Source organism: Carcharhinus amblyrhynchos, chromosome 10 (genome assembly GCF_965287045.1).
Source record: "Carcharhinus amblyrhynchos chromosome 10, sCarAmb.v2.hapA, whole genome shotgun sequence".
NCBI classification, from domain to species: domain Eukaryota; kingdom Metazoa; phylum Chordata; class Chondrichthyes; order Carcharhiniformes; family Carcharhinidae; genus Carcharhinus; species Carcharhinus amblyrhynchos.
Genome location: NC_137333.1, coordinates 66925473 through 66951504, shown reverse-complemented (window position 1 = coordinate 66951504; position 26032 = coordinate 66925473). Strand labels below are relative to the sequence as shown.

The window sequence follows — 26032 nt, the reverse complement described above, 5'->3', positions numbered from 1 at the left end:
TATTTGAAATAGTGAACATATCACCGCAAATAACACAACGTTTAAAGCCTGATAGTTGTCCATTTGATGCATAAGTGGTAAATACTTTCTGCCACAAAGAGAAACAAACTGAGGTTCATCAGGCAGTGTGGATGCTTCAAAACATAGTATAAGGTGTTAGGTTCATGTGGTGAACACCAATGCACACTAGAAGGACTTGAAAGACAGTACTTATCTTGCTCTGATCCCATTATTGTCAGATGGTCCAGGTCTAATCTTGCAGGATGCAGCAAATACCAAGCATAAAGAAGAATTTATGTTGTTATACCTAAAGGCTGCTTTTGTAAGGTGAACAATTGTTTATCTGGATTTCTCATGCTAAAGTGTTTACTGCAGCTACCCCGTCCCCCAGTCTAAAATTCAGAGAAATGTGCTCTGCACATGGCTAATCTGGAATAAAAATACATTTCTCAGGAAAGATCCTCCAATCCTGTTTATTGGAATATCACAACACAATAGTCATTTTCTTCGTAAATCATAAGAATATTTTACTCTTTTCAATCCATTCAGCTGTCATACTGACATTTTGTTGGGCTGCAAAAGCACAACGTTAAAAAAAAAGTCAATGAGACCTTGTTACACTCATTGTCAAAAATCACCAATCTAAAATCAAAGTGCGTATCAATCATTCTGTACATTGGTTAAGAGGAGCTCTCTCTGAAGAAATAGAAATTATTGATTTATACTGTGCATTGTATCCTTCAGTTGCCCAAGTTCTGTGATTAAGGTACCCAAGATTCAGTGTTGACAGTTCTGCTCCTTGCAGTAATAATGTCATATAGGCATCCGATGTTGGCGAATTGCTTTTTCCTGCTTAGCTTGAAAGTTCGCCCAGTACATTGGATTCTCTGGTGCCATAGCTTTGGCTGAGGCTATTAGATCCTTAAAGGTCAGAAGTGTGAAACGGGATGGTTCCTGATTAATGTTCTCTTGTAGCTAAAGAAAGGGTAGATACAGAACAATTCTGTGAAAAAAAAGTATTGTAATACTTGGCAACTGATGTAATGCAGTTTTTACACTTGTTTACAAATAATCACTTTAATTCCTGAAGTGCAAGGCTATGCATGCAGCATAAAGAGGAGATGGTGGCATTATCACTGGACTCGTAATCCAGAGGCCCAGGTTAATGCTGTGGGGACATAAGTTCAAATGGAATTTAAATTCAATTAATTAATAAATACAGAATTGAAATCTAGTTTCAGTCATGGTGACCATGAAACTATAATTGATTATCATAAAAGTCAATCTGGTCTATGAATGTCCTTAAAGAAGGAAATCTGCCATCTTTACTTGATCTGGTCTACATGTGATTCCAGACCTGGGCAATGTGGTTGATTCTTAACTGCCCTCTAAAATGCCTAGCTAGTCACTCAGTTAAAGGGCAATTAGGAATGGACAACATATGTTGGCCTTCCAAAGGAGGAATAAAGCTCATGGATATCCACATTAAAATTCATGGAGGACTGTTATGCAGAACAAAATATTTGGTTACTACCGTATTAACTGTTATTGTAGATCTTAGATCATAGAACCCTACAGTGCAGAAAGAGGCCCTTCAGCCCATCAAGTCTGCACTGAACACAATCCCACCCAGGCCCTACCCCCATATCCTTACATATTATACCTACTAATCCCTCTAACCTACGCATCCCTGGATACAAAAGGGCAATTTCTTAGTATGTCCAATCAACCTAACCCGCACATCTTTGGACTGTGGGAGGAAACCGGAGTACCTGGAGGAAACCCATGCAGACACGAGGAGAACGTGCAAACTCCACACAGACAGTGATCTGAGCCGAGAATCGAACCCAGGACCCTGAAGCTGTGAAGCAGCAGTGCTAACCACTGTATTGTACTGTAGTGTTTCATAAGACACCATAGGTATATTTATGTCAAACAAGTGCAAAATGTTACATTTGGCAGGGTGACAGGTTCATTTCTTTCTCTGTGACAAAGAGGCATGAATTGACTGTTAACGGATAAGACTGAATTTCCTCCTACTCCCAGTTCATTTTCCCTCTCATTTTAGGAATCATTGGCCATGCATCACCATTGGCCAAGACAACATTCAGGTAGCTTACTGTTATTGGAATATATTTATTAATGGAAAACAATTGCACAAGTCTATTATCCAGGAGGCTTCTATGTACTTTAGCAACCTATGGTGCCCATGATGAATGCCTGCTGGTTGACACAAACTATTCTGTGCAACCTTGGTTGATGATCCCAATGGGAAATACCCAAAACAGAAAGGACAATTTAAAAATTCTACTTGAGGGAATGAGACTCTGCATTGATTCAATTTGTTTTTCAAGACCAGAGGGGTTACTCTGGTTGTTAAAAATTGTTGTTAAAAATCTCAGTTACCCTTGATTGAAGATTCAAAGATTTTCATTGATTCTTATAGCAAGAATACAGCATAAATTGTTGAGGTTTGTGTCAATTAAGTAATTTCTAATTGATCCAATGTGTGTGCACTGTGGAACAACAGGCTATCACTGGTGGCAACTTTTGATTTCTACTTTTGGCTGTGCATATGCGAATGCCAATAATAATGGTAAGCACCAGAAGCCTCCCCTCTCCTCAAAGAAATCAGAGTTCACAGCTGTTTGTTATGTGATAATATATGTCTAGAAAGAGTAAGAGCAGCTCACTTTTTGCATCTTGCTCAGAAGTGATAATTAACTATTTTCTTTGTTCCGACATCATCTAACAACGAAATAAACAGCAGGAGTTCAGTATTCGGCATCACATCTTCCACTGTCAGATAACAAGATTGACTCAGTCTGCAGGAAATTTTACAAAAGCTCCACGGGTAACTTCTGAGACATTTTCTAGTTTATTAACTTTGATGCATCTACATATTAAACTCATAGAAATGCAATTTTTGTTTTTCAGTTTGTTCGTCAATATTAGCCAAACCTATTGGGGGTAAAATGGTCTGTTTTTGTGTCTTAAATACTATGTAATATTAAGTAGCTATCATTACCTGTGCAGTGACCATGTCTGGTTTACCAAGTGCAACAGCAACATGATGGTTCTCATCCAGCATAGTTTCCTAGTAGAAAAAAGTAAAGCTCTAGTCATTCATAGCTTTGTACATATGAAAATGAGAGACATTAAACTGGAAGTGGATGAATATGCTATAATGTGTCTTCATTAATATTGCCAAAGCCATCTTCATAAGTTTAGTGTTAGGACAAATTTAAAGTAGCCAAGCTAATACAATGCTTTAGTGCAAAATTATGATATAAATAAAGTACAACTAAATGTAATTCATCTATACAATATTTCATGCGCCTATTTAGAATGTACAGCACATAAACAGGTCATTCAGCCCAACTCATCCTTATTGGGTTTATTTGTAGAACACAGTGATGGACCATAAATAAATTTAGGATATATCAACAAGCTGATTAATTGAGTGAAACCAGCTATAGGGATTGGGTTGTGGAAGAGAATGGTTAATTAACAAGATGACTAAGAGGTGAAACTGAATCAAAACAGGACTGGTTGATCCAGCCAGATAGCTTGAGGAATTGACAAGATTTTGAACATAATACCTACCAATCTGTAAGAAGTTGTATGAGCCACCTGCAGCAGAAACAGGAACCCGAGAATGTTTGTCAGATTAATTCTGCTGATTGTAGCTCTGTCATGAAAGTCAAGGAGGGATAGTGCACATCATCCCAGTAATAAGGAGACGTAATATGTGACTGATTAAGACAGTTTCAGCAACATCTCTCCGCTGTTTCTCACCACTCTTCAGGTGCATGTGTTGTCAGATTTCTTTTCTGACATCCAGACCTACATGAGCCACAACTATCTCACATTAAACATTGGAAGACCTAAGCCATCTTAACCTCAGAAACTACTCTTTCACACCAATTCTAGCCAAGGTCGAAAAAAACTGTTCAGAACCTCTGTGTCCTATCGGATCCTAAATTACCTTCCCACCAGACATTATCTTCACTATAAAAACTGTTTACTTTTATCCCTATCTTCTATTCATCCCAGACCATTTGCTAAAACTGTTGCCTGTGCTTTTCTCATCTTCAAACTTAACTATCCCATTGTTGTTCTAGCTGCTCTGCTTTCCTCCATGTTCTGTAATCTTCAGCTATCCAAAGCTCTGCTGCCAAAGTTCTATCCCACACCGAGTTTCACTTACATCTTACTTCCTAAGCAACCAAGGACTAAAGTGGTGTTGAAAAAATAATAATCTGTTCTGTTTATGGTTTGGATATTTTAATGTCTTGACTAAAATTTATGTGCTTATTGTTGAAAACCAATTTATCTAGTGTCAGAAAATATATCTCATTAAGCCTTCATTAACATATTGTTAGTCTGGATTAAATAATACTAAAGTTGATGAGGTGCACCTAAACTAATTGCTAGTCCACAAGATCTCAAAGCTAAATTTCTTATCCTGCTTTTTAAAATCACTTCATGCCTTTCTCCACAATAACCTCCTCTCTCCATCCTTTCCACTCTAGCCTGTTCAATGATGGACCATGCCATCAGCCTTCTAAGTGGCAAGCTCTGGAATTCGTTCTCCTTTTTCAAACACTCTCTTTAATCATTCCTAACATCATTTTAATTTTGGCATTCAACATTAATTGATGGTGCTTCTGTAAAGTGTCTTGTTAATGTTTTCTAGGTTAAAAGCGCAAAATACATGCAGTATGTTATCATTATAGTAAGTACTTAAATTAAGTTTTGCATGTTCATTTATCCATGCTGCACTTATCTAAGAGGGCTGAGGCTTCCAAAGTAGAATACAATTTCATGTGAAATTTTTATGTGCCATTGATATTTAAACAAATCAGAACCAAAAATCACATAATGATATTTCTCGATTGAAATTCCTATTATTTTCCACTTATTTATTTCCCTTTTTTTTAGGTGTTCCTGGGCCATGTATTAGCCTGGCTGAGACGATATGCAGATGTCTTACTGTTATTAACGAACATTTATTAACAGAAAACAACTGTATGATTCAAATGTTGCTATGTAACCAAGGACTAAAGCGGTGTTGAAAAAAAAATGCAATAGAATTGTAGCTGCAAGATTTCTTTACACAATTAAGGTAAAAGCTGTTTTCTCTTTAAATGCAAACAATGTCCAAAGTTACTTGTGCATTTTGTTCCAAACCTTAATCCTAGACGTCAGACTTATAACAGAATTGTTTGTTTACTTTTCTAAATATTCAGAAATGGACATGCTTCTAAACATTTTATAAGGTAGACACCATGTGGTATGAAATCCCTTTAAAAATCAAGCATTGCTAAAAATTTCATTGGCTGGGGCTGAAAGAGAATATTTGCACCTCATCAGCTTTAATATTATACAATTCAGACTGACAGTATGTTTATGAAGGCTTAATGAGATATATTTTCAGACATTAGATAAATTAGTTTTCAGCAGTAAGCACATAAATTTTAGTCAGGAAATTAAAATATCCAAATCATAAGCAGAACAGCTTGTTTCAAAATGATTGCCACAGTAAGTGGAAAATTGAATGCAGGTCTAAATGAAAAAGCAAGACAATAGTCACAAAGCAGGAGGCAGACAAATTCATGAAGAGTGGATTGGACATACTTAATGCTAAAACTGTCATCAATCCAGCTCTATTTAAAGTAGTTTATCAATGTCTTTTCCTACCTGCCATGGAAGGCAGCCTAAGAAGAAGGTTCAGAGTAGCCGCAATGTCAGCAAATAATAAATGAGGATGCAATTAAGGTATAGTTTACCAGAAAGACTGCTCAGCTACCAAGCTAGTTCAATTGAAGGAGAATCACAACAGCTTAATGATCTCTATGTGGCGCAGGTGTCAGCTGGTTCATCAGTGAATTTTGTAAAGCGCTTTTCAATGTGTTTTTTACCTTGCTCAATATACCACAGTCACATTGTTGGAGCAATAAGAAGCAAATGAAAGAAAATGTATATTGTACCTTTCATTTCAAGGAACTATAAAGAACAACAAGAGACCAGTGAATCTATTAATAGAAAGCTAGAACAGCAACAATATGTAAAAAAGGGACAACTGGAGTCACATTGCAACAAAAATTCCTCGATGAGGTTCTCATGAACAATTCAAAATGTTAGTTACCACATGTTCCATAGGGGATAATAGGCATGTCTCCATGAATGAAGTTAGCCAACATGTAAACTTGATTAAATGTTTTGGCAGTGTTGCAGTACAAATCTCATCACAATCCAAATATGTTAAGAGTACGAAAGTCATGTTTTTTGAAGACAAAACCTTTGCTCTATTGTGGATATTGTTAATAATTAACATCTAGCATTTTCCATTCTACTGACCAAGATAATGATTTAGTATAAAATTGTTTTTTTTTAGGGCTAGAGAGATTGTTCAGCAACAATTATGTCATAGCACAATCTAAAACAGTTGGCCCTCAATCAACAAGATACAACATTTTCCAAGGGTTTTTACAATATGACTAATAGTATAAAACATGGAAGTTCAGGTCAAATCAAATGATTTTTATGATTTCCATCTGGGTTTTCAACAGCACATCTTGGGGAGCATAAGGGAATCAATCGCTGATAGCAGTCTGGATTTGTGAGTTCTACTTCACAAGTGTAGCACCAGAAGTTCCAGCTAGTTTCACAGTTTTAATGACATCAAATTCTGGGCCATTAAATTGTAGAGAGGAGTGAAAACATCAGGAGAGATTTCCATGGAACTGCTTGAATTCATCTCCGAAGGGTTTCTTTCAACATGGCATAAGTCTGACAATAGGTGCTTCATTGGTAACAGGTGGGTGCACATTTGTATGTTGGAATGACGCAGTAATTACATTATATTGCCTTTCATTTTCAAGAATAATTTCCCCTGGAGTAACTGCGCAAAATTAAACAATTATAAGATGAGAAACAACCAGTGATTGCTTTAATTGTTCCAAGTTAATATTTTTGAGTAGCATTTGCCTGTCACAACTGATCATTGCATTTCAATGACAGGCAATTACTTGGTGATTTTATTACCATATGTCTGAACATTGCGAGCTCAATTTTATTTAAACTTCTGTGGGTATGAATCCCTTTTTTATTCTCTTAGGCTATACATCACCTGTGCTCAGGTGTTGCAGTCCCAATTTTTCATTCATGCTTCGCTGATCTGGTGATGACATTCCCAGTGATAAGGAGCCTAGCCTCTGTTCTGATTGGCAGTAAACAAAATCATAAGCTGATAGCCCAGGCCATTAAGTCCCTCATGCTGGTATCAGTGTCACTTCTTATATCCTTCAATTGCTCTATACTTTAATCCTAATCTTTCATTTCAACTAATAAATTACCTTTTAAATAATGTTTTTGCCTATCTCAATGGAAACTTGGCAATACATTCCAAATTTTCATCATTTGCATGTGAAAATAATTCTTAATTTTCTTTTTGTTCTTCCAGTGATAATCCTGTGTCTATCCACTGGTTATTAGTGATTTATGAAATGAAGAAAACAATCTTTCATTATTTATTCTGCCAACATCTTGAAAATGTATCGTCAAAATCTTTCATGTAATTTATCTATCACAGTAAAAAAAGTCCCCAAGTTTAAACCTTTCCTTATAACTGTAAACCCTCCTTGCAAGTAAAAGGTAGTTGAATCTTCATTACAACTTTATCAAGGCCCACAGAATCTGTATGATCAGAGTTAAGATACATTAAGGATGCTCTCACACTACTGGGTGTGTTACATAACCAACCAAGTAACGGAAAAGGTATGGAGAAGCAAATTTACAGCAAAATTTCAGAGTGATAAAAAATAGGGAAATGACGATGAGTGACTTTAATCATCCTAATATAAACAGGGATAGTAATAATGCAAAGGGCAGAGAGGGAAAGGTTTCTGAAATGTTCTCAGGAGAATTTCCTTGATCAGTTTGTTTTTCAGGAAGAAACAAGGAAGGAGATATTGCTGAATCTTGTTCTGGGGAATGAGATTGGTTAAGTGGATTGAATGCCAGTGGGAGAACATTTGGATAACAGTGATCTTAGTATATCATTAGGTTTAGATTAGCTATGGAAAAGGTCAAGGAGCAATCCAGTGTAAAAATAGTTAGTTGGAGGAAGGTTAATTTCAGTCAGAGAGAACTGATATATTGACATAAAGATCAGATAAATTGAGATAAAGATTGGAGACAAAACCATCCTGAAACAATGGCCTGCCATTAAAGATAAGATTGTGTGGCTAAATCAAGATACTTTCCCACAAGAGGGAAAGGTAGGGCAAACAAAACAATAGCATCTTTTACGATGAAAGAGGATAAGAAAGGTGAAGCAGAAAAAGGGAGCATGTCACTGATGTGTGTTCATGGATTTCCAAAAGACATCTTATAAAGGTCCATATAATAGGCATGCTAACAACACTGAAGTTCATGGAATAAAAGAGACAGCTGGAGCAAGGATGACAAGTTGGCTGAATGACATGAAACAGAGAAGTGGTGAATGGTTGTTTTGCAGAGTTGGAGAAAGATGCGCACTGTGGTTGCCCAGAGGCTGCTACTAGGACTACTATTTTTCCCTGATCTATATATTAATGAGCTGGTCTTGAGTGTGGAAGGTACAATTTCAAAACGTATAGACGACAAAGCTTAGAAGTATTCATAGAATCATAGAACTCTACAGTGCATGAAGAGGCCATTCGGCCCATCAAGTCTGCACTGACCACAATCCACCCAGACCGTATCCCTATGCATTTATCCCAGCTAGTCCCCCAACACTAAGGGACAATTTAGCGCAGGCAATCCATCTAACCCGCACATCTTTGCACTGGGGGAGGAAATCGGACCACCTGGAGGAAACCCACACAGACACGGGGAGAATGTGCAAACTCCACACAGACAGTGACCCAAGCCAGGAATCGAATCCAGGTCCCTGGCGCTGTGAGGCAGCAGTGCAAACCACTGTGCCACCGTGCCACCCTGTAAACTGTGATGTTTGTTTCATGTCATTCAGCCAACTTGTTATCCATGCTCCAACTGTCTCTTTTATTCCAAGCTTCAGTTTTGTTGGCTGTTTTACATGGACTTCTACAAGACATCTTTCCGAAGTCCATGAAAATTCTATTGTAAACCGTGATGAGGATAGTGACAAACTGCAAAAGAATTCAGACAATCTGGTGGAATGGATGGACGTGTGGCAGATGAAATTTAATGCAAAGAAGTGTAAAATTATACATTTTGGGTTAGATGAAAAAAGAAAGGCAATATAAATTAATCAGTACAATTCTAGAGGGAGTACTGGAGCTGAGACCTTGGGGTATAAATGCATCTTTCACTAAGTGACAGGGAAGGTTGAGAAAGCAATTATAAAAAGGCATCCAGCATCCTGGGCTTTATAGATAGAGTGTGAATACAAAAGTAAGAAAGTTATAATGAACCTTTCTAAAACCTCAACTGGAGTACTGCATACCACAGTTCAGAAAGGATGCAAGAGCTTCAGAGAAAGTGCAGGAAAAATTTGAGAATAGTTCCAGAGATGAGGGGACTTCAGATACATTGATAGATTAGAGAAGCTGGGTTGCTTTCCTTAAAGAGAAGCTTGAGAGGTAATTTGATAGCAGTGTTCAAAATCACGAGGTATCTATACCAGTGGATAGCAATTGTTCCTGATGACAGAAGGATAGAGAACTGGAGGACCCCAATTTAAGATAAACAATAAAAGAATCAATGGAAAACATTTTAAGACAGTGACTGTTTGGGAGCTGGAACATGTTGCCGGAGTATGTGGTGGAAGCAGATTCAATCATGGCTTTCAAAAGCAAACTGGATAAGTATCTGCAGGGGGAAAAATGCAGGACAGTGGGAAAAGGAAGGGAGTGTGGGAATAACTGAATTGTTCTTGCATAGCTAGTACAAATAAAACGGGTCAAATGGTCTCCTTCTGAGTTGTAAGCATTTTATGATCGGAAGGGAAAAAGAGGGGGCAGGGAGTTGTTGGCCGATTGGTGAGAAGTTAGGATAGAATACAGAAAAGAGGAAACATAGGTCAAGGCAGTTGGTAATAAAACAGCAAAATGAATTAAATAAAAATGCACTATTTATTATTTTAAAGCAGCTGTCACAGTTCTAGTATTTTCCATTTTCCCATGCGATAGATCCAGAGCAGAATCTTTTCTGCAGCTTGCTTCAAAGTTGAAACTTACTTCAAAGGGATGAATTTCTCAGGACAACGTCATGCTGGGATATGATTCAGAAATAAAATGCAGTGTTTAGGTGGATGGACTCAGAACATATTTCATTAAAATATTTTCCAGTATAGATTTGCACCACAGGGATTCATTGCCTTCTTGCATGGAGCATGCTGGGAGGTGGGGAAAGAGGTGTTACAATATCCAAGCAGATGTGATCAGCAGCTTTAGTGGCTAGCACACAGCTGGCAGAGAAAAATGACTTAAGGTATGGACAGGAAATTATGTAATTTTTCACCAGCAAGCGAGTAATCAGCTTTTTGCTGAAGGTAAAGAGAAAGGTTAAAGGACAAAAACAACAACTTGTATTTATATAACACAGGAAAACCAGTTTCTTAAGGTAAGGTAATTCACTTCAAGTGTCACTTACTGTCAAATCTGATCGAAATAAATGGTACGTTTTTATATTTTTCATGGGATGTGAACTTTACTAGGAGAGTTAGCATTTGTTGCCCAACCCTAATTGCCTTTGAGAAGGTGGTGGAAAGCCACCCTTCTTAATCCAATACAGTCCATTTGGTGTAGGCATATCCACAGTCCTGTTAGCAAGGGAGTACCAGGAATTTGACCTGGTAATGGTATAGGAACAGTGATATACTTCCAAGTAAGGGGAATTTGCAGGTGGCAGTGTTTCCATGCATCTCCTGTCCTTATCCTTCTGGGTGTTAGGGGTTACAGCTTTGAAAAGTGCTGTCAAATGATCCTTAGTGAGTTGCAGCAGTGGATTTTATGGATGATATATAAGAACATAAGAACATAAGAAATAGGAGCAGGAGTAGGCCATCTAGCCCTTCGAGCCTGTCCCGCCATTCAATAAGATCATGGCTGATCTGTTGTGGCTCAGTTCCACTTTCCCGCCCTCTCCCCATAACCCTTAATCCCCTCTCTTATCAAGAACCCATCAACCCGCTTCTTAAAAATATTTAGCGAGGCAGCCTCCACCACTTCAACGGGCAGAGAATTCCAGAGATTCACCACCCTTTGAGTGAAGAAGTTCCTCCTCAACTCCGTTCTAAACCGCCTCCCCTTTATCTTGAGGCTGTGCCCCCTAGTCCTAGTGTCTTTTTTGAGCGGGAAGAGTCTCTCCACCTCTATCCTATCCATCCCATTCATCATCTTATACGTCTCAATGAGATCTCCCCTCATTCTTCTAAACTCTAACGAGTACAAGCCTAGTTTATTCAGCCTCTCCTCATAGCTCAATCCCCTCAACTCCGGTATCAGCCTAGTAAACCTCCTCTGCACTCCCTCCAGGGCCAAAATATCCTTGCGCAGGTGCGGCGCCCAAAACTGCACATAGTACTCCAGCTGCGGCCTCACCAATGCCCTATACAGCTGCAGCAAGACCTCCCTACTTTTATATTCAATCCCCCTCGCTGCCATTATGTGAGTGAGTGAATGTGATGGACATGGTGTTAGTCAAGCAGGTTGCTTTGTCCTGATGGTGTCAAGCTTATTCAGCATTGTTGGAATGGTACTTACCCAAGCAAGTGGAAAGAATTCCAATACACTCCTGACTTGTAGATGATGGACAGGCTTTGGGGAGTCAGGAGGTGAATCATTTGTCACAGAACTCCTGGCTTCTGACTTGCTCTTGCAGTCACAATATTTATAAGATTCAGATCTATAAATCTTCATGTACCATGTTCTGAGACTCGGTAATAAATGGTCAATTTGCAGGGTTTGGGTTATATTTTCCTTCATTTGTTGTTAAATGAAAAAAATCAACACTAGGCATTAATCAAAGTGTATATGCTAGGCTGCGTGGCACAATACTGCAGAGAAGCTATATTGCAGTAAACGTTGTTCTTCAGGTGATATGTCAAATGGAACTCATGTTTCTGATTAATGAGAACCCCTAGGATATTGAGTGGTGGATGGTTAGATTCTCCCTGGTTAGAGGTGTTTATTGCCTGACACTTGAGTGGCACGGCTGTTTCTTGCCATTTATCAGCAAAAGCCTGAATGTTGCTTCAAGTTTGTTGCATGTGGACATGGACTGCTTCAGAATATAGTGAGTATCAAATAGTACTGAACATGCGCAATTATTGCCACTTCTCATCTTATGGTGGAGAGAAGGACATTTCAATGAAGCTGCTGACGATGGCTGTACCAAGAACATTGCCTGTGGCATTTCTACAGTGATATCCTGGGACTGAGACAATTGGTCTCCAACAATCCACAGTCATCGTCCTTCATGCTAGATATGACCAGAAGTTTCACTATCTTCAATTTTGCTCCGCTTCCTTGATCCTACATTTGGTCAAATGCTGACTTGATGTCAAGAGTATTCACTCTTTCCTCATCTCTGGAATTCAATTCTTTCGTCCACATTTGGAATTATGCTGTAATGAGATCTGGAACCCAGTGCCCCCAGCAGAACTCAAACTAACCATGAATAAGCAGATTATGGCTGGGTAAGTGCTGCTTGATAACACCATTATAAATTGAAGGGAGATCACTAAATTCTTAAAAAAAAATTCAAACTTCCAATTATTAACTGAAAGAATTATGCCATAAGGTTTCAAGTTTTAATCAACAAAACTTATTACACAAAAGTTAAACAAAGTAGCAACTTAATAGTATTTTTCATGAACCCATACCTTAAACTTGAAAATCTTAACAGGATTACTCCTTGTTTTATTCAAGAGCATCCCTGTGCATGAAAGGATCTTGAGGGTTCCTTCACTTCTCTTGGGACCAAACCAAGGTGTACCACAGCTGTCAGGAATTCATTTTGATTCTCCGCAGTGTCCCTGCAAAGTTTTCTCAGGTATGGGATTTCTTGAGGTCCTTTCACTAGCATCCAAATAAGTAACACAGGCTCACCACAAGATCAAGGACAATTAGGGATGGCCAATAGCTACTAGTCTAGTCAATGATGCCCACATCTGTGAAAGAATAAAAAAACTCTGCAAAGAACTGGTTGAGGTTGACAAGTTTTCATCCTGTGGATGATGTACACTCCACTCGGAAGCCTGTCCTTGACAAGGTGAAGGATGATGGTGTTGAAGGTGGAAAAAAAAAGTGTGGGGGTGATGGAGCATTCCTGCTTGACTTTGAAAGCTTTTGTCTTATTTCCATTGGTGAGGACTGTTGCCGACATCTTGTTCTGGAGGAGTCGGAGAACATTGATGAATTTCTCTGGACAACTGGACTTTGACAGAGTTGTTCGTAGCACTTCCCGATTGATGAGTCAAAAGCCTTGGTCAGATCAATGAAGGGCAAGAACGGTACAGCATAGGAACAGGCTCTTTGGCCCTCCAACACTGATTATGTTGTCCTATCTAGACCAACCGCCTGCATCCCTCTATTCCCTATCTGTTTATATGTCTATCCAGATAAGTCTTAAATGTCGCTAGCTTATTTGCCTCAACCACCTCACTTGGCAGTGCATTCCAGGCTCCACCACTCTCTGCATAAAAAACTTACCCTGCACATTTCCACTGAACCTTTCCCACCTTACCTTGAACTTGTGTCTCCTCATGATTGTCATTTCTGCCCAGGGAAAAAGCTTCCAACTGTTCACGCTTTCTTCCCCCTCATAATTTTATAAACTTCGATCAGGTCGCTCCTCAGCCTCTGTCTCTCCAAGAAAAACAATCCCAGTTTATTCAATCTCCCCTAATAGTTAATACCAGGCAACATCCTGGTAAACCTTTTCTGCACTCTCTCTCCAAAGCCTCCACATCCTTCTGATAGTGTGGAGGTTTGTAAGTGCATCGCTGTTTCCTGGTCTTGTGGTTGATGGTTTCTTCATAGCTTGAAATGATGGCTGACTTCAGCCCTTTACAGTTTTCCTCCACTCCATTAAAATTAACACTTTGGACATTTTGGCGAAGACATTGTTGGAAGTTCACTAACATGCCTGACTCTTGAAGCTGCTCAACATAAATCTTTTTTCTGAGCTGTTTCTTCATTCCCCATTGCTTCTGGTGATATTTGATAGACACAGAGGAGCGGATGAGCTGTGGTCTGTCCAGCAGTTGTCTGCACTGGTCATCATTTTGGTGTTGAAGGCATCCTTTTGATCTCGGGATCCGATGGTTATGAGATCGATCATGTGCTAATACTTTGATTGTGGATGTCTCCAGAAAGTCTTGAACTTGTCAATTTTGACCGAACTGTGTGTTAGTGATGACAAGCTGGTGTTCCGAGCATTTGGTGAGCAGGAGAACTCCACTGAAATTACAGTTCTCAACTCCCTCCTTTCCAATGGTTCCTTTTCAGAGTTAGGAATCCTTTCCAACCCAGGCATTGAAGTCTTCAAGGAAGAATTTCTTATATTCCTTAGGAATGTTGGGGAGTATGGTATCCTTAGTTAGAGGTGAAGATTGTTCTGGAGCAGGAGTCTTCAGCGTATAGCCAGGATGTTGTCAGGGATCTATAGTCTTTGTTATACTGAATACTATTTTACTGAGAAACTCTGATTATACTTCACTGTGGAAGAAGGCAGCTTAAAATTTGATGCAAGTATTGTTTTTTTTAATGATAATACAATCTATCTTTGGAGAGATTCAATAGAAATGTGCACAAGGACATGAATTTCCAATTGAACAGACAGGAAATTTTATTGTTCAATCTCCAAGTTATTCTACCAATCAAATAGATACATTGCAATTTAGGCATCTTTTAAAAAAGAAAGACGCTGAAAGGAGTGTCTCAACACAAGAAAATGTCTACAACAGGCTCAAAACCATAACAGTATTATACAGATTAGGGAGAGACTGCATTAAATAAATTACAGGAAGTTCGCAATAGCATTGCGAAATGAACAAAATTGGGGATAAATCTGTCAAAATGGCTGAAAAATAGAGTTGATGAATTGATGGGTGCATTACACAGCAACAGAATTAAATAAAAAGCAATTGTCTAATTTCATGATCACAATGTTTTACGAGTATAACTTTTAGTGGGGATTGAAGTTTTAAAAGTAAGGAAATGGAATTAAAATCAGGTATCTGGAAATAGATAAATGAACAGCAGACTTCAATTGTGATAATAATAGAAACACTTGGTTTCTACTGTGTGAAATGAACAAACAAGGGGCTTTTGTTTATCTTGTGGCTGGCTAACACAAACAGTGTGGTTTCCGCAATTCTGTTTGGGACTGGGACTTGCAGCTCCGTGTAAATTCAAGGAGGATTTTTTAAACCACTGATTCTGGGTATACTGCACAAGGACTCTGTTTTAGTAGCTAATATTAATCGACATGAAACATGGAACACCACTCAATGACTCAATGCAACTGCTGTCATTGAGATTCATTTTGAGACCAAGTTGCATATTTGTAGTGATATTCATGCTGATTAATACTTTTGACCACTTTGAGAACATTCTGCAATTGTTATAGTATCTAATACACCTTGAATTGAAATAGCTTTGGCAGCATCTGGCAGCAAGAGAAATGGAGTTAATGTTTTGATTTAATTCATTATTGTCACATGTATTAGCATATATTAAAAAGTATTGTTTCTTGCGTGCTATTACAGACAAAGCATACCGTTCGTAAAGAAGGGAACAAGAGTGTGCAGAATATAGTTTTACAGTCACAGCTAGGGTGGAGAGAAAGATTAACTTAATGCAAGGTAGGTCTATTCAAAAGTCTGATGGCAGCAGGAAAGAAACTATTCTTGAGTCGGTGGTTATGTGACCTCAGACTTTTGCATCTTTTTCCTGATGGAAAAAAGTGAAAAAGGGAATGTCTGGGTGCATGGGGTCCCTGCTTTGCCAAGGCAGTGGGAAGTTGGATAGAGTCAATGGATGGCAAACTGGTTTGCACGATGTATTGGGCTACATTCATAACCTTTTGTAGTTTCTTGTGGTCTTGGGGATAGCAGGAACCTACCAAGCTGTGATACAAACAGGAAGAATGCTTGCTATGGTGCATCTGTAAAGTGAGAGTTGTAGCTGACATGCCAAATTTCCTTAGTCTTCTGAGAAAGTAAAGGTGTTGGTGGGCTTTCTTAACTATACTGTCGGCATGGGGGGACCAGGACTCAAAACCAATGTTTTGAGTCGACAAAGAGTCTTCTGACCTGCTGAGTTTTTCCAGCTTCTATAGTATTTTCCTTTATTACACCTTGAACTGATATAGACATGACTTTGAAAACACTCAAGCTCAAGCATTATCACTTTCAAGAATAAACAAATACAGGATTTGCACTGAATATTCTAAATTTCTATAAAAATCTCTTACATTATGAAAACTAAATCCAAAACAGACTTTTCATATTTCCTGTAATTAATATAACCATTCACATTGGAATGTGCAATCAAACTTAATCGATAAAGATAAGTGTCTTCATCCTGAAAACTTTGATTTATATAGAAAGAAAAATGTAAGATTTATTTAGTTACAAGTAGTTTGCTGACAAACGTTATGAACGACACACAGCATTTTTTGCCATACAATACTGTAAGGGTGCCAGTAATTGCTAACTAAAATAGGTAGGAAATGGGAAATGTCAACACAGGAAGACTAAATATATCTAAATTGTCACAGTTTATTACTAGCGAACGTAAATTATATTTTCTGCATGGCAGTGTTTTTCCTGCAGAACAGCTGGTCTCCTGATATTAACACAAGATGATAGCTCTGTGCACATTTTCTTTCTCGCCATTATATTTAACTAACTTCCAATATGACTGTGTCAGCTGTGGCTCAGTGGAGCACTCTAACTTCTGACTCAGAACGTTTTGTGTTCAAGTCTCCAAGCATGTGATCAATGCAGTGCGGCAGGGTTGCTGCGCTGTCAGCACTCTTCTTTGGATGAGATCTTAATGCATTCAGGCAGATGTAGCAGATACTTGACACTTCTCAAAGAAAAGAAAGGAATTTGCTTCACAGACCAATACTTATCCTTCTCGTGGATATCAATGAAACAGATTATCTGGTCATTGCTGTTGAGGGAACTTGCTGTGCACAAACTGAGATCATAACAATATTTCTATAGTGCATCACTGGATAGCACATTAGTGATATGTCAGATTTATTAAGTGTCTAAAAGTTCCACTTTTGTGCACTAAGTAAGCAAAGGAATTTTGATTTAAATTCATTTGATTTAAATATATTGCAGTTTAATAACCTGTATTTAATAGATTATCAAATGTTGAAAAGCATCCCAAACCTTTTCACAGAAACCAACTAAAGAGATAGCAGGAGGATTAGTTTTAAATTTGATCGATGAGATGATTTTTAAAGAGCTGAGGTGGTAGCAAGATGGAGGTTTAAGGAAGGAATTTGTAGACAGCTGAAAGTACTGTCATTAATGGTGAGGCGAAAGGAGGGGAGGCCAGAGACCCAGCACTTGGAGAAAGAGTGAATTTTGGAAAAGGAGCTTTCAAGGCTGGAGGTTACAGATATAAGGGGCGATTTTCAGCCTGGATTAGCTGGCAAGATCGCATTTCCTAAGCCCCTCCCCAGTAACTCATGTCCACAAAGGGCGAGAACATAATTTTAATGTTTTTACATACATTTTAACATAATTACTGAGCCCTCCCCACCTCCCTCTAAATATTCAAACCTTGCCGACATGACAGAGCTCCTGATATCTCTGTGGTGGGGGCAGGGGGCAAATTTAACTTTAGTGCTGACCTTTTGCGCCCTTTAAAAATGGTGCCTTGATCTCTATCAGGCCCCGCAAGCCTGCAGATTTGGCTTTGTCAGAGTGGTTCTGGATCTGATCTGAAAACTCGGTTGTGCTTCTAGAGAAATACATGCCAGTTTTGAGTCAGGCCTGACACACTGACAAATTATGGGAAAATTCTGCCTGAATTTGATTGAGATTAAGGAGGGATTTAAGGACAATGATAACTTAAATTTGTAGTGTTGGATGCCAGGGAGTCAATGTAAATGAGTAAGGAGATGTGTGAAGTGTGGGACATCATACAAAATAGGAAACAAGTTGCAGAACTTTGGATGAGTTAAATTTGTAGCTGAAGTTAACCATACTTCTAGAGGCAATCAGGAATGGTAAAAGGTCATTCGAGATACCAATTACAGATCATTGATCTCAGGACAGACCACACAAAGTGGGTGTAAATTCTCAAAAACTTCCATTCCTCACTCTCCCAAGAAAATAGTCAGGATTAGCAAGGATCTTCAACAAGTTGATTATTAGTAAAAGTCACATTACTTTGTTTAATCTATATTATGCAATCTTACCTCAAATGTCCATTCTTCTTCTTGGTCTCCATCCAAAAACATGATAGTTTCCTTAGAGGTCTGCCCTACTCGCATATGTAATGGTGATACATGGAACTCGATTCTCTGTAGGCTAAATCCTACTCCAACTCCTATTGCCTTTAAAAAGCTTTCTTTCAATGCCTGGAAAGCAAAGAATTGAAACTTGGAAATATTGGGTATTTTCCAAATTGAAAATTAATTTCATATAAATAAACTTTGACAATAAAATGCATCTTATAGAAGCATGAAACTATTTAGTATGATATGGAAGTACATAAACAAAGTGATTAGTTATTTTAATATCAATATTTAAGTAATACCTAGAAAATCAGCCACAATATCCAGTATAATAGAATTACATAGTTTCTGCACAAATACAGGTCATTTAGTCTAAATGATCCATGCTGGAATTTATGTTCCATATGAACCTTTAGCACCCTCTAACTGGGTTTAAGTAACTGCGTCAGGAGATAATCAGATAAAACAAAGTTCACCCGAGAACAAATAACACTACAGTAAGAAACAGCAAGATAACAGGAAAGGTCAGAGTAAAAGGGAATACAATATGGTTTAAATTAGGTTTAATGTACATATGTGTGAATGCACAGGGTGTGGTAAATTGGATTAATGAGTTGCAGGCACAGACAATCACTTGAGAATATGATGTTGTGGTGATAATGGAGAACTGGTTCAAAGAAAGGCAGGACTGGATACTAAATATTCTTGGATGCAAGGTGTATAGAAAAGATGAGAAAGAAAGAAGATGGGGTAATGGTATTATGGAGAACATGTCTAGAGGGGTCAAGAATATAATCTATTTGATTAGAACTAAGAAAGAACAGGCATAGCATTACATTGCTGCATATACTGTACCTAGCAGAAAAGATATAGAGGTTCAATAGATATAGAGTTCCTATGATTCTATGACAAATTCACAAGGAAATTACAGAGAGATACAAGAATTATAAAGTAGTTATAATGAGGGAATTTAATTATCTCTAATTTAGAGTGGGACAGCAAAAGTGTCATGGGACACTAACAGCATGGTAGGCAGAATTTTTGGAATACGATTAGAAGATTTTTCATATTGGTACTGTACTGATCACAGCTCAATAGATCTGACACCTGGGATTGTAGAGCCTGCTGTACAGTCAATAGTAATCTAGAATCCAAAAGAGAAGTGTCAGGTTAGATGAGGAAAATCATGGTCCCAACCAAAGAGAACTAGCAGACTAACACATTCCAAGAAATTAAAATGGAAGTAATTTTATAACAGTCAGCATTTGTCATGTTAATAGGCTAGTCACTCTTTATGAGTAGTTTAACATTGTAGCTTGATATAAAGTTTTTTTTTAAACAGTTTTGTAGTAAATATAGGTCTGATTTGATCACAACTCAACCAATGGAGAAAGTGGGCAGTCAAAATAGTCAACTTTGACATACTATAGCACAGCTGCCAAAAAACCAGCCAACTACCATTGCATGTTGGGAGGTGACTCATTAATCAACATAAATCAGAATCCTATTACGTAGAGCCCAAGCATAATGTTAATTGGGCTGGTTAGAAGTCCAGTCACAAAAGAGGACATAAATACAAGCATAATAAATTAATAGAATGGTGGGCAATCAGTATAGTGTTTCATTATAGAGAAGACATCAAAGCCAGAAACAGTATACTTGGTAAACTCACCCTAGGAACGTGAATTATGAAGAGAAACATGAGATACTGAGACAACTCCCACTGGAACTCTTTATTAATTTTGAGGATTTTGATAGGGCAGACAGCGAAAAATTCTTCTTCCGAGTGGGGAGTCACTTAGAGTCATAGAATCATAGAGGTTTACAACATGCAAACAGGCCCTTCGGCCCAACCTGCCCATGCCATCCTTTTTATTAAAACCCTTAAGCTAATCCTAATTGCCCACATTTGGCCCATATCCCTCTATACCCATCTTATTTATGTAACTATCTAAATGCTTTTTAAAAGATAAAACTGTGCCCACCTCTACTACTACCTCTGGAAGCTTGTTCCAGACACTCAGCACCCTCTGTGCGAAAAGATTGCCCCTCTGGACACTTCTGTATCACTCTCCTCACATCTTAAACCTGTGCCCTCTAGTTTTAGACTGCTCTACCTTTGAGAAAAGATATTGACTATCTACCTTGTCTATGCCCCTCATTATTTTATAGACCTCTATAAGGTCACCCCTCAGTCTCCTACACTTCAGAGAAAAAAGTTGCAGTCTATTCAGCCTCTCCTTATAACTCAATCCATGAAGTCCCAGTAGCATCCTAGTAAATCTTTTCTGCACTCTTTCTAGTTTAATAATATCCTTTCTATCATAGGATGACCAGAATTGCACACAGTATTCCAAGTGTGGCCTTACCAATGTCTTGTACAACTTCAACAAGACATCCCAATGTTCTGACCGATGAAACCAAGCATGCTGAATGCCTTCTTCACCACTCTGTCTACCTGTGACTCCACTTTTAAGGAGCTATGAACATGTACCCCTAGATCTCTTTGTTCTATAACTCTCCCCAGTGCCCTACCATTAACTGAGTAAAGCCCTGCCCTGGCTCAATCTACCAAAATACACCATCTCGCATTTGTCTAAATTAAACTTAATCTGCCATTCGTCAGCCCACTGACCCAATTGGTCAAGATCCCGTTGCAATTGGAGATAACTTTCTTCACTGTCCACTATGTCACCAAACTTGGTGTCATCTGCAAAATTACTAACCATGCCCCTTACAATGTGCTGTTAATTTTAATTAGCCAGATAGAGGGAAAAATGGATGAAGCTGCTTTACAAGGGGAAGTCTCACAACACCAGATTAAAGTCCAACAGGTTGATTTGGTATTATGAGCTTTCGGAGCTCTGCTCCTTCATCAGGTGAGTGGAGAGTTAGGTTCACAAACAGGGCATATATAGACACAGCCTCAGTTGCAAGATAATGGTTGGAATGCAAGTTTTAAAGGTAATCAAGTCTTTACAGGTACAGACAATGTGAGTAGAGAGTAGAGAGAGGGTTAAGAACAGGTAAAGATTTACTGGAACAGGAGTGGTTGAGGGAAAGCTATTGGGTTTTTCTTAGATTTGCTAAATATTTAAAGCAAAGAAAGAACAACAGAAGACAATGGGATTAATTTTGGAAATCTGTAGGCATGATCCAACTCAGAAATGATGGGTTAGATGTCCTCATTCTGTGTTCTAAACAAAGTATCATAGGAAAGAGGAGCAGGAGTGGGCCATTTGGCCAATTGAGCCTGCTCCATCCATTCAAACAGATTATGACTGATTATCTATTTTGAGGATGATTGGAAAATTAGCATTGTGAGAATAGTGTAGACGGCCATCGACAGGTTGATGGAATGACCAGACAAGTGCAGATGAAATTCAATGCAGTGATTAATTTTGATTAGAAGAACACAGAGAGACAATATCAAGAGCACAATTTTAGAAAGGGTGCAGGAGCAGAGGGACCTGGCTGTACATGTGCATTAGTCATTGATGGTTGCAGGACAGGTTGAGAGAGCACATAGAAAAGTATAAGGTATCTTAGACTTTAACAGAGACACAAAGTATAAGAGCAAGAAGGCCATGTTAAACTTGTATGAAACACTGATTTGGCCTCAATTGGGGTGATAGTGCCTCACTAAGGAAAGGAGTGAAGGCATTAGATAAAGTACAAGAAAGATTCACAAGAATGGTTCCAGCGATGAGGAACTTCAATTACATAGATCAGGAAAATTGGGACTGTTTTTCTCGGAAAAGAGAAGGCTGAGAGGAGATTTGATAGAAGTATTCAAACTTGAGGGATCTGGATAGCAGATGAGGAAAAACGCTCCCATTGGTGATGAGAGGAAACTGATTACAATTAATTGGCAAAAGTAGTAAAGGAAACATGAAAATAAGTTTTTCATATGGCATGTGGTTAGGATCTGGAATGCACTGTCCGTGTGTGTAGTGGAGATAGGTTCAATTGAGACATTTGTGAAGGAATTGAATTATGACTTGAAAAGGAAGAATGTGCAGGGTTAGTGAGAGAAGGTGAGGAGTGACATAGGGTAACTGCTCATTCAGAGAGCTGATGCAGACATAACAGGCCAAATGGCTTCTTTCTGCACTGAAACAATTCTGTAAATTTTAATCTAAAAGCCATAAACTGAAAAACTGTATCTACATGTGTGTGTAACTAGCTAAAACAAAACAATTCTCTTTTAAATGAAACATACCCAGTGTCTGTAAAACATGTTCAATTGTGCCCATTCGTCACCTGCCATTTTGATTATATTCCATTCGTGGTCTGTGAATTGTCTGTTCATAATTCGGAAAAACTCTGGGACAGAGCTGTTGCCTGTCAAAGAAGTTGAAAAGAGAACCACCCAGTTATTTCACTGTTCAAAATGTATTGAAAACAAAAGAAAATCACAGCATTAAAGAATTTCAAATGGTTTGACTAAATAGATATTTGGATAATAAACATAGATAAATATTAAATGGGTGATATTGTTCAATGTATATACATATCCAAACAATTAGATTTCATAATTGGCACATTGTTTCTCCCAAGAGCACCGTTTCTGAAATATCGTAAGTCACTTTTAATGTTGTAGCTGTGTTCCTGCAAAGTGCAACTTTAAATGAAACAATATTAAGCAAATTTGATATTCCCATCATAAATAAAGTGAGAGGTGTAGTTAGATTCTATAGGACCCTGCTCATTGTTGGACAAACAAAGGTAGTTTTAAGGGATTTATATTTGTATTGGTAAACATTAGAAATATAGTATTAAATGCGTTTATTTTAAGTTTATGTACCTGGAAGGGTGAAACCTGTAGTAAAATTCATGCTGGGTATGTCTGGGGGTTGGTTAAGTTCCAACTGGATTTCTGTTGTGCTTAGAAAGGGTTATGAGGGGAAAAATAAATAAAAAAAATAAGCATGTTGCTTAGCAACAGGAGGTCCACTTCTCACGGGGAGACATTTCCTTTAGTTGCCCTGTAACTCGGGTCAACTGACGCCATTAATAAAGAAACTCAAACTCACGAATTATTGTATAATAAATTTCCTTTATTGTGCTCTACCAAGTTACCACAAAAGTGTCAAACTCTACTACACATACTTTAGTACACCAGGCATAAAACTTCGTCATACACAAAGTATTCAACCTCTGTCTTTGCTTTGTTACCCACAAAATATTTAACCACTGACTTACTTTGTTCTACACTGCATAACTAACTTCTGATTTACTTTATTATACACAAAATAACTAAGCTCTGACCTACTTTGTTGTACACAAGGTATTCAGAAGGTATCAAAAGCTTCACAAAATATCCAAACTCACAACTTGGACTGAGATACTATCTGCTGTGAGGCTAAATGATCAGATTTCCTCCTGATGGGCTTTGTTCCAATGTCCTTGAGTCCCAGACTCTTCTGCAGTGGTTGATCCCAGGTTACTGCTACTGATGTCCCCTTTTTATATAGATATTGCTGGCACTGATCATGCTTCCAGTCAGGTATGCTCAGGACTGGCACTACTCAATCACAGTCTTTTTAGTCACAAATGCTGAAGAGTCATGACTCAGGGTATGTTCAATCTCTGTCTGTTCAAGGCATAGCAACAGCCATTGTCCAGTCAATTTCTGTGCTTGTTCCATGGGTGCACATCTGTTCCTTGTTGCTCCCACAGTCCTTAGCCTAATACAAAGTTAGCTCTTTTAATCATCAGACTTTGCTGGTATCTTCACTTTGCTGATGCCTTTATGACTTATCCATCAGACTACACTGTTCTTTAGTTTTAAATGGAAGCCAGAGCAGTTGGAGACAAGCAGAGAGTGAGAATGCAGTTCTTACAACATTTCTAAAGCACTTGGTTTAGAAGGGTAAGATAGACTCTATCTCACCCCTTCACTGACATGTCTTCTTGCTGACCTTCCAGATCACTGCCACTAACTTTCCCTCTCACTGACTCTCTGATTACTATCAATGTCTCAGAGAGTTCACGAGCATGATTAACGGTGAGCCAGCAAGGTAGAGTTCCAGATGGTCTGGCAGTGGGCAGAGAGGTGAGCCAGCAGTGGAAGAATTGGCAAGATAGGGGTATCAGAGAGTGGGAGTGACACTGAATAATAGAATTGATGAGTGAGAGGGGTGATGAGCCAGATAGAAGTAAAAAGAGTCAGCATATTTCTTCTTTATTTTTGAATTTATTTTATTTTGAAACTTGTTTTATTTACAAATATAGAAATTTAGCAAAGTATTTAAAATTAGAGGGTGTAATGTTGTAATTTTTTTCTGATGGAAAAGGTCCTACAGAATCCAGCTTTTACACTGGCTGTAATGGGAAAATCTGATTTGTTTAACATTGTTTCATTTAAAGTTGCAGAAGAGAATATTAAGTGAGGAATTATTATAAATATGAGGACTAAGTGTAGTGTATCTAAGTTTGCTGACAAAATAACAGTTAAGTGGGTAAGATGCCATTTCTAAATGCAGTCACTTAGCTGACACAAATCATTTAGAGGAATTGCAGCTCTGAGAAAGATGCTCTGTTGTTTTAAAATGTAAAGCCTACAGGTTCTTTTGTTTTAGTACAAATTCACACAAACAAATTGGCAAGATGTAACTGAGTTGGATCTTTGTGATGTGAATGTGTTCTCGATGGCCTTGTATTTCCAGAACTCTTAGCTTTGAAATGTCTGTTGTCTAATAGTCCTGAACAGGAAGTCATAAAATGAACTAGTTATGATCAACACACTGAAATATTACTCAGTTAATTTAGTTTAATCTTTTCTTCAAAACGTGAGACCAATAAAGAATTGCAATCATACTTGGCATCAGAAGGGCTACGTGAGACAAAAGTAATTGAAGTAAATAATGTTTCCAGAGAACAGCTGAGAAATTATACAAGCCACATTTGAAATTGATAGTAAAAATCTTTGATTTTGATATTAATCTTCAATGGAATATAATGTGGTGATTACAGCATGTCTATAAGTAAAATTTGTTAATCATAAAATGGATCTGCATTTAGCTGATGAGGCAAGGCATCACCCTGAAAGTTGAATTAAAATGCTCACATTGTGTTTGTGGAAAAAATATGTATCTGAAAACCAAAATATTTAAAAATGATAAATACAAAATACTGCGGATGCTGGAATCTGACACAAAAACAGAAAAGTGCTGGAAAATCTCAGCAGGTCTGACAGCATCTGTGGTGAGAGAATAGAGTCAATGTTTCAAGATTACATGACCCATCGTCAGATCTCAGTAACGGGGCAAACAGCTGTGTATCTCCTTAAACAAGGGGATTGAAGGACTGTGAAGTGAACAGCACAGTCTGAGCAAGTTAGAATGATGAACCCAGTATCAAATCATGTATGGCAAAATAAATAAAATTGGATTGAGAAAGAGAAAAAAGTAGAATTTTAAAAAACTATCTAAATCAACAACTAAAACCTGAAAAATGAGACTACATTGGTAACAATCTTTGGTGCCTGAAATGTTGATTAACCAATTAACCATTATCACATTAAGGGTACTTATAATTGGAATGAATACTTGCCGTTTTATAGCAAGTG

General features: G+C 38.0%; 1 protein-coding gene across 3 annotated transcripts in view; it reads right to left on the bottom strand.

Moving 5' to 3' along the window:
- Positions 1 to 457: 457 nt before the first annotated feature.
- Positions 458 to 26032, bottom strand: part of aasdhppt (aminoadipate-semialdehyde dehydrogenase-phosphopantetheinyl transferase) — a 45070-nt gene continuing 19495 nt past the window's right edge. Inside the window, exons 3-7 of one of the 3 annotated variants that reach the window (XM_080197231.1) lie at positions 22682 to 22803; positions 18421 to 18582; positions 3029 to 3097; positions 2694 to 2748; positions 887 to 975 (exon numbers count right to left, since the gene is read on the bottom strand). In XM_080197231.1, the coding sequence (XP_080053357.1) occupies positions 2725 to 2748; positions 3029 to 3097; positions 18421 to 18582; positions 22682 to 22803 (377 nt within the window). In that variant the 3' untranslated portion in view covers positions 887 to 975; positions 2694 to 2724. Of the gene's footprint in view, positions 1004 to 2693; positions 2749 to 3028; positions 3098 to 18420; positions 18583 to 22681; positions 22804 to 26032 lie in introns of all 3 variants that reach the window. The other 2 variants (XM_080197228.1, XM_080197230.1) reach the window with 2 other exon arrangements.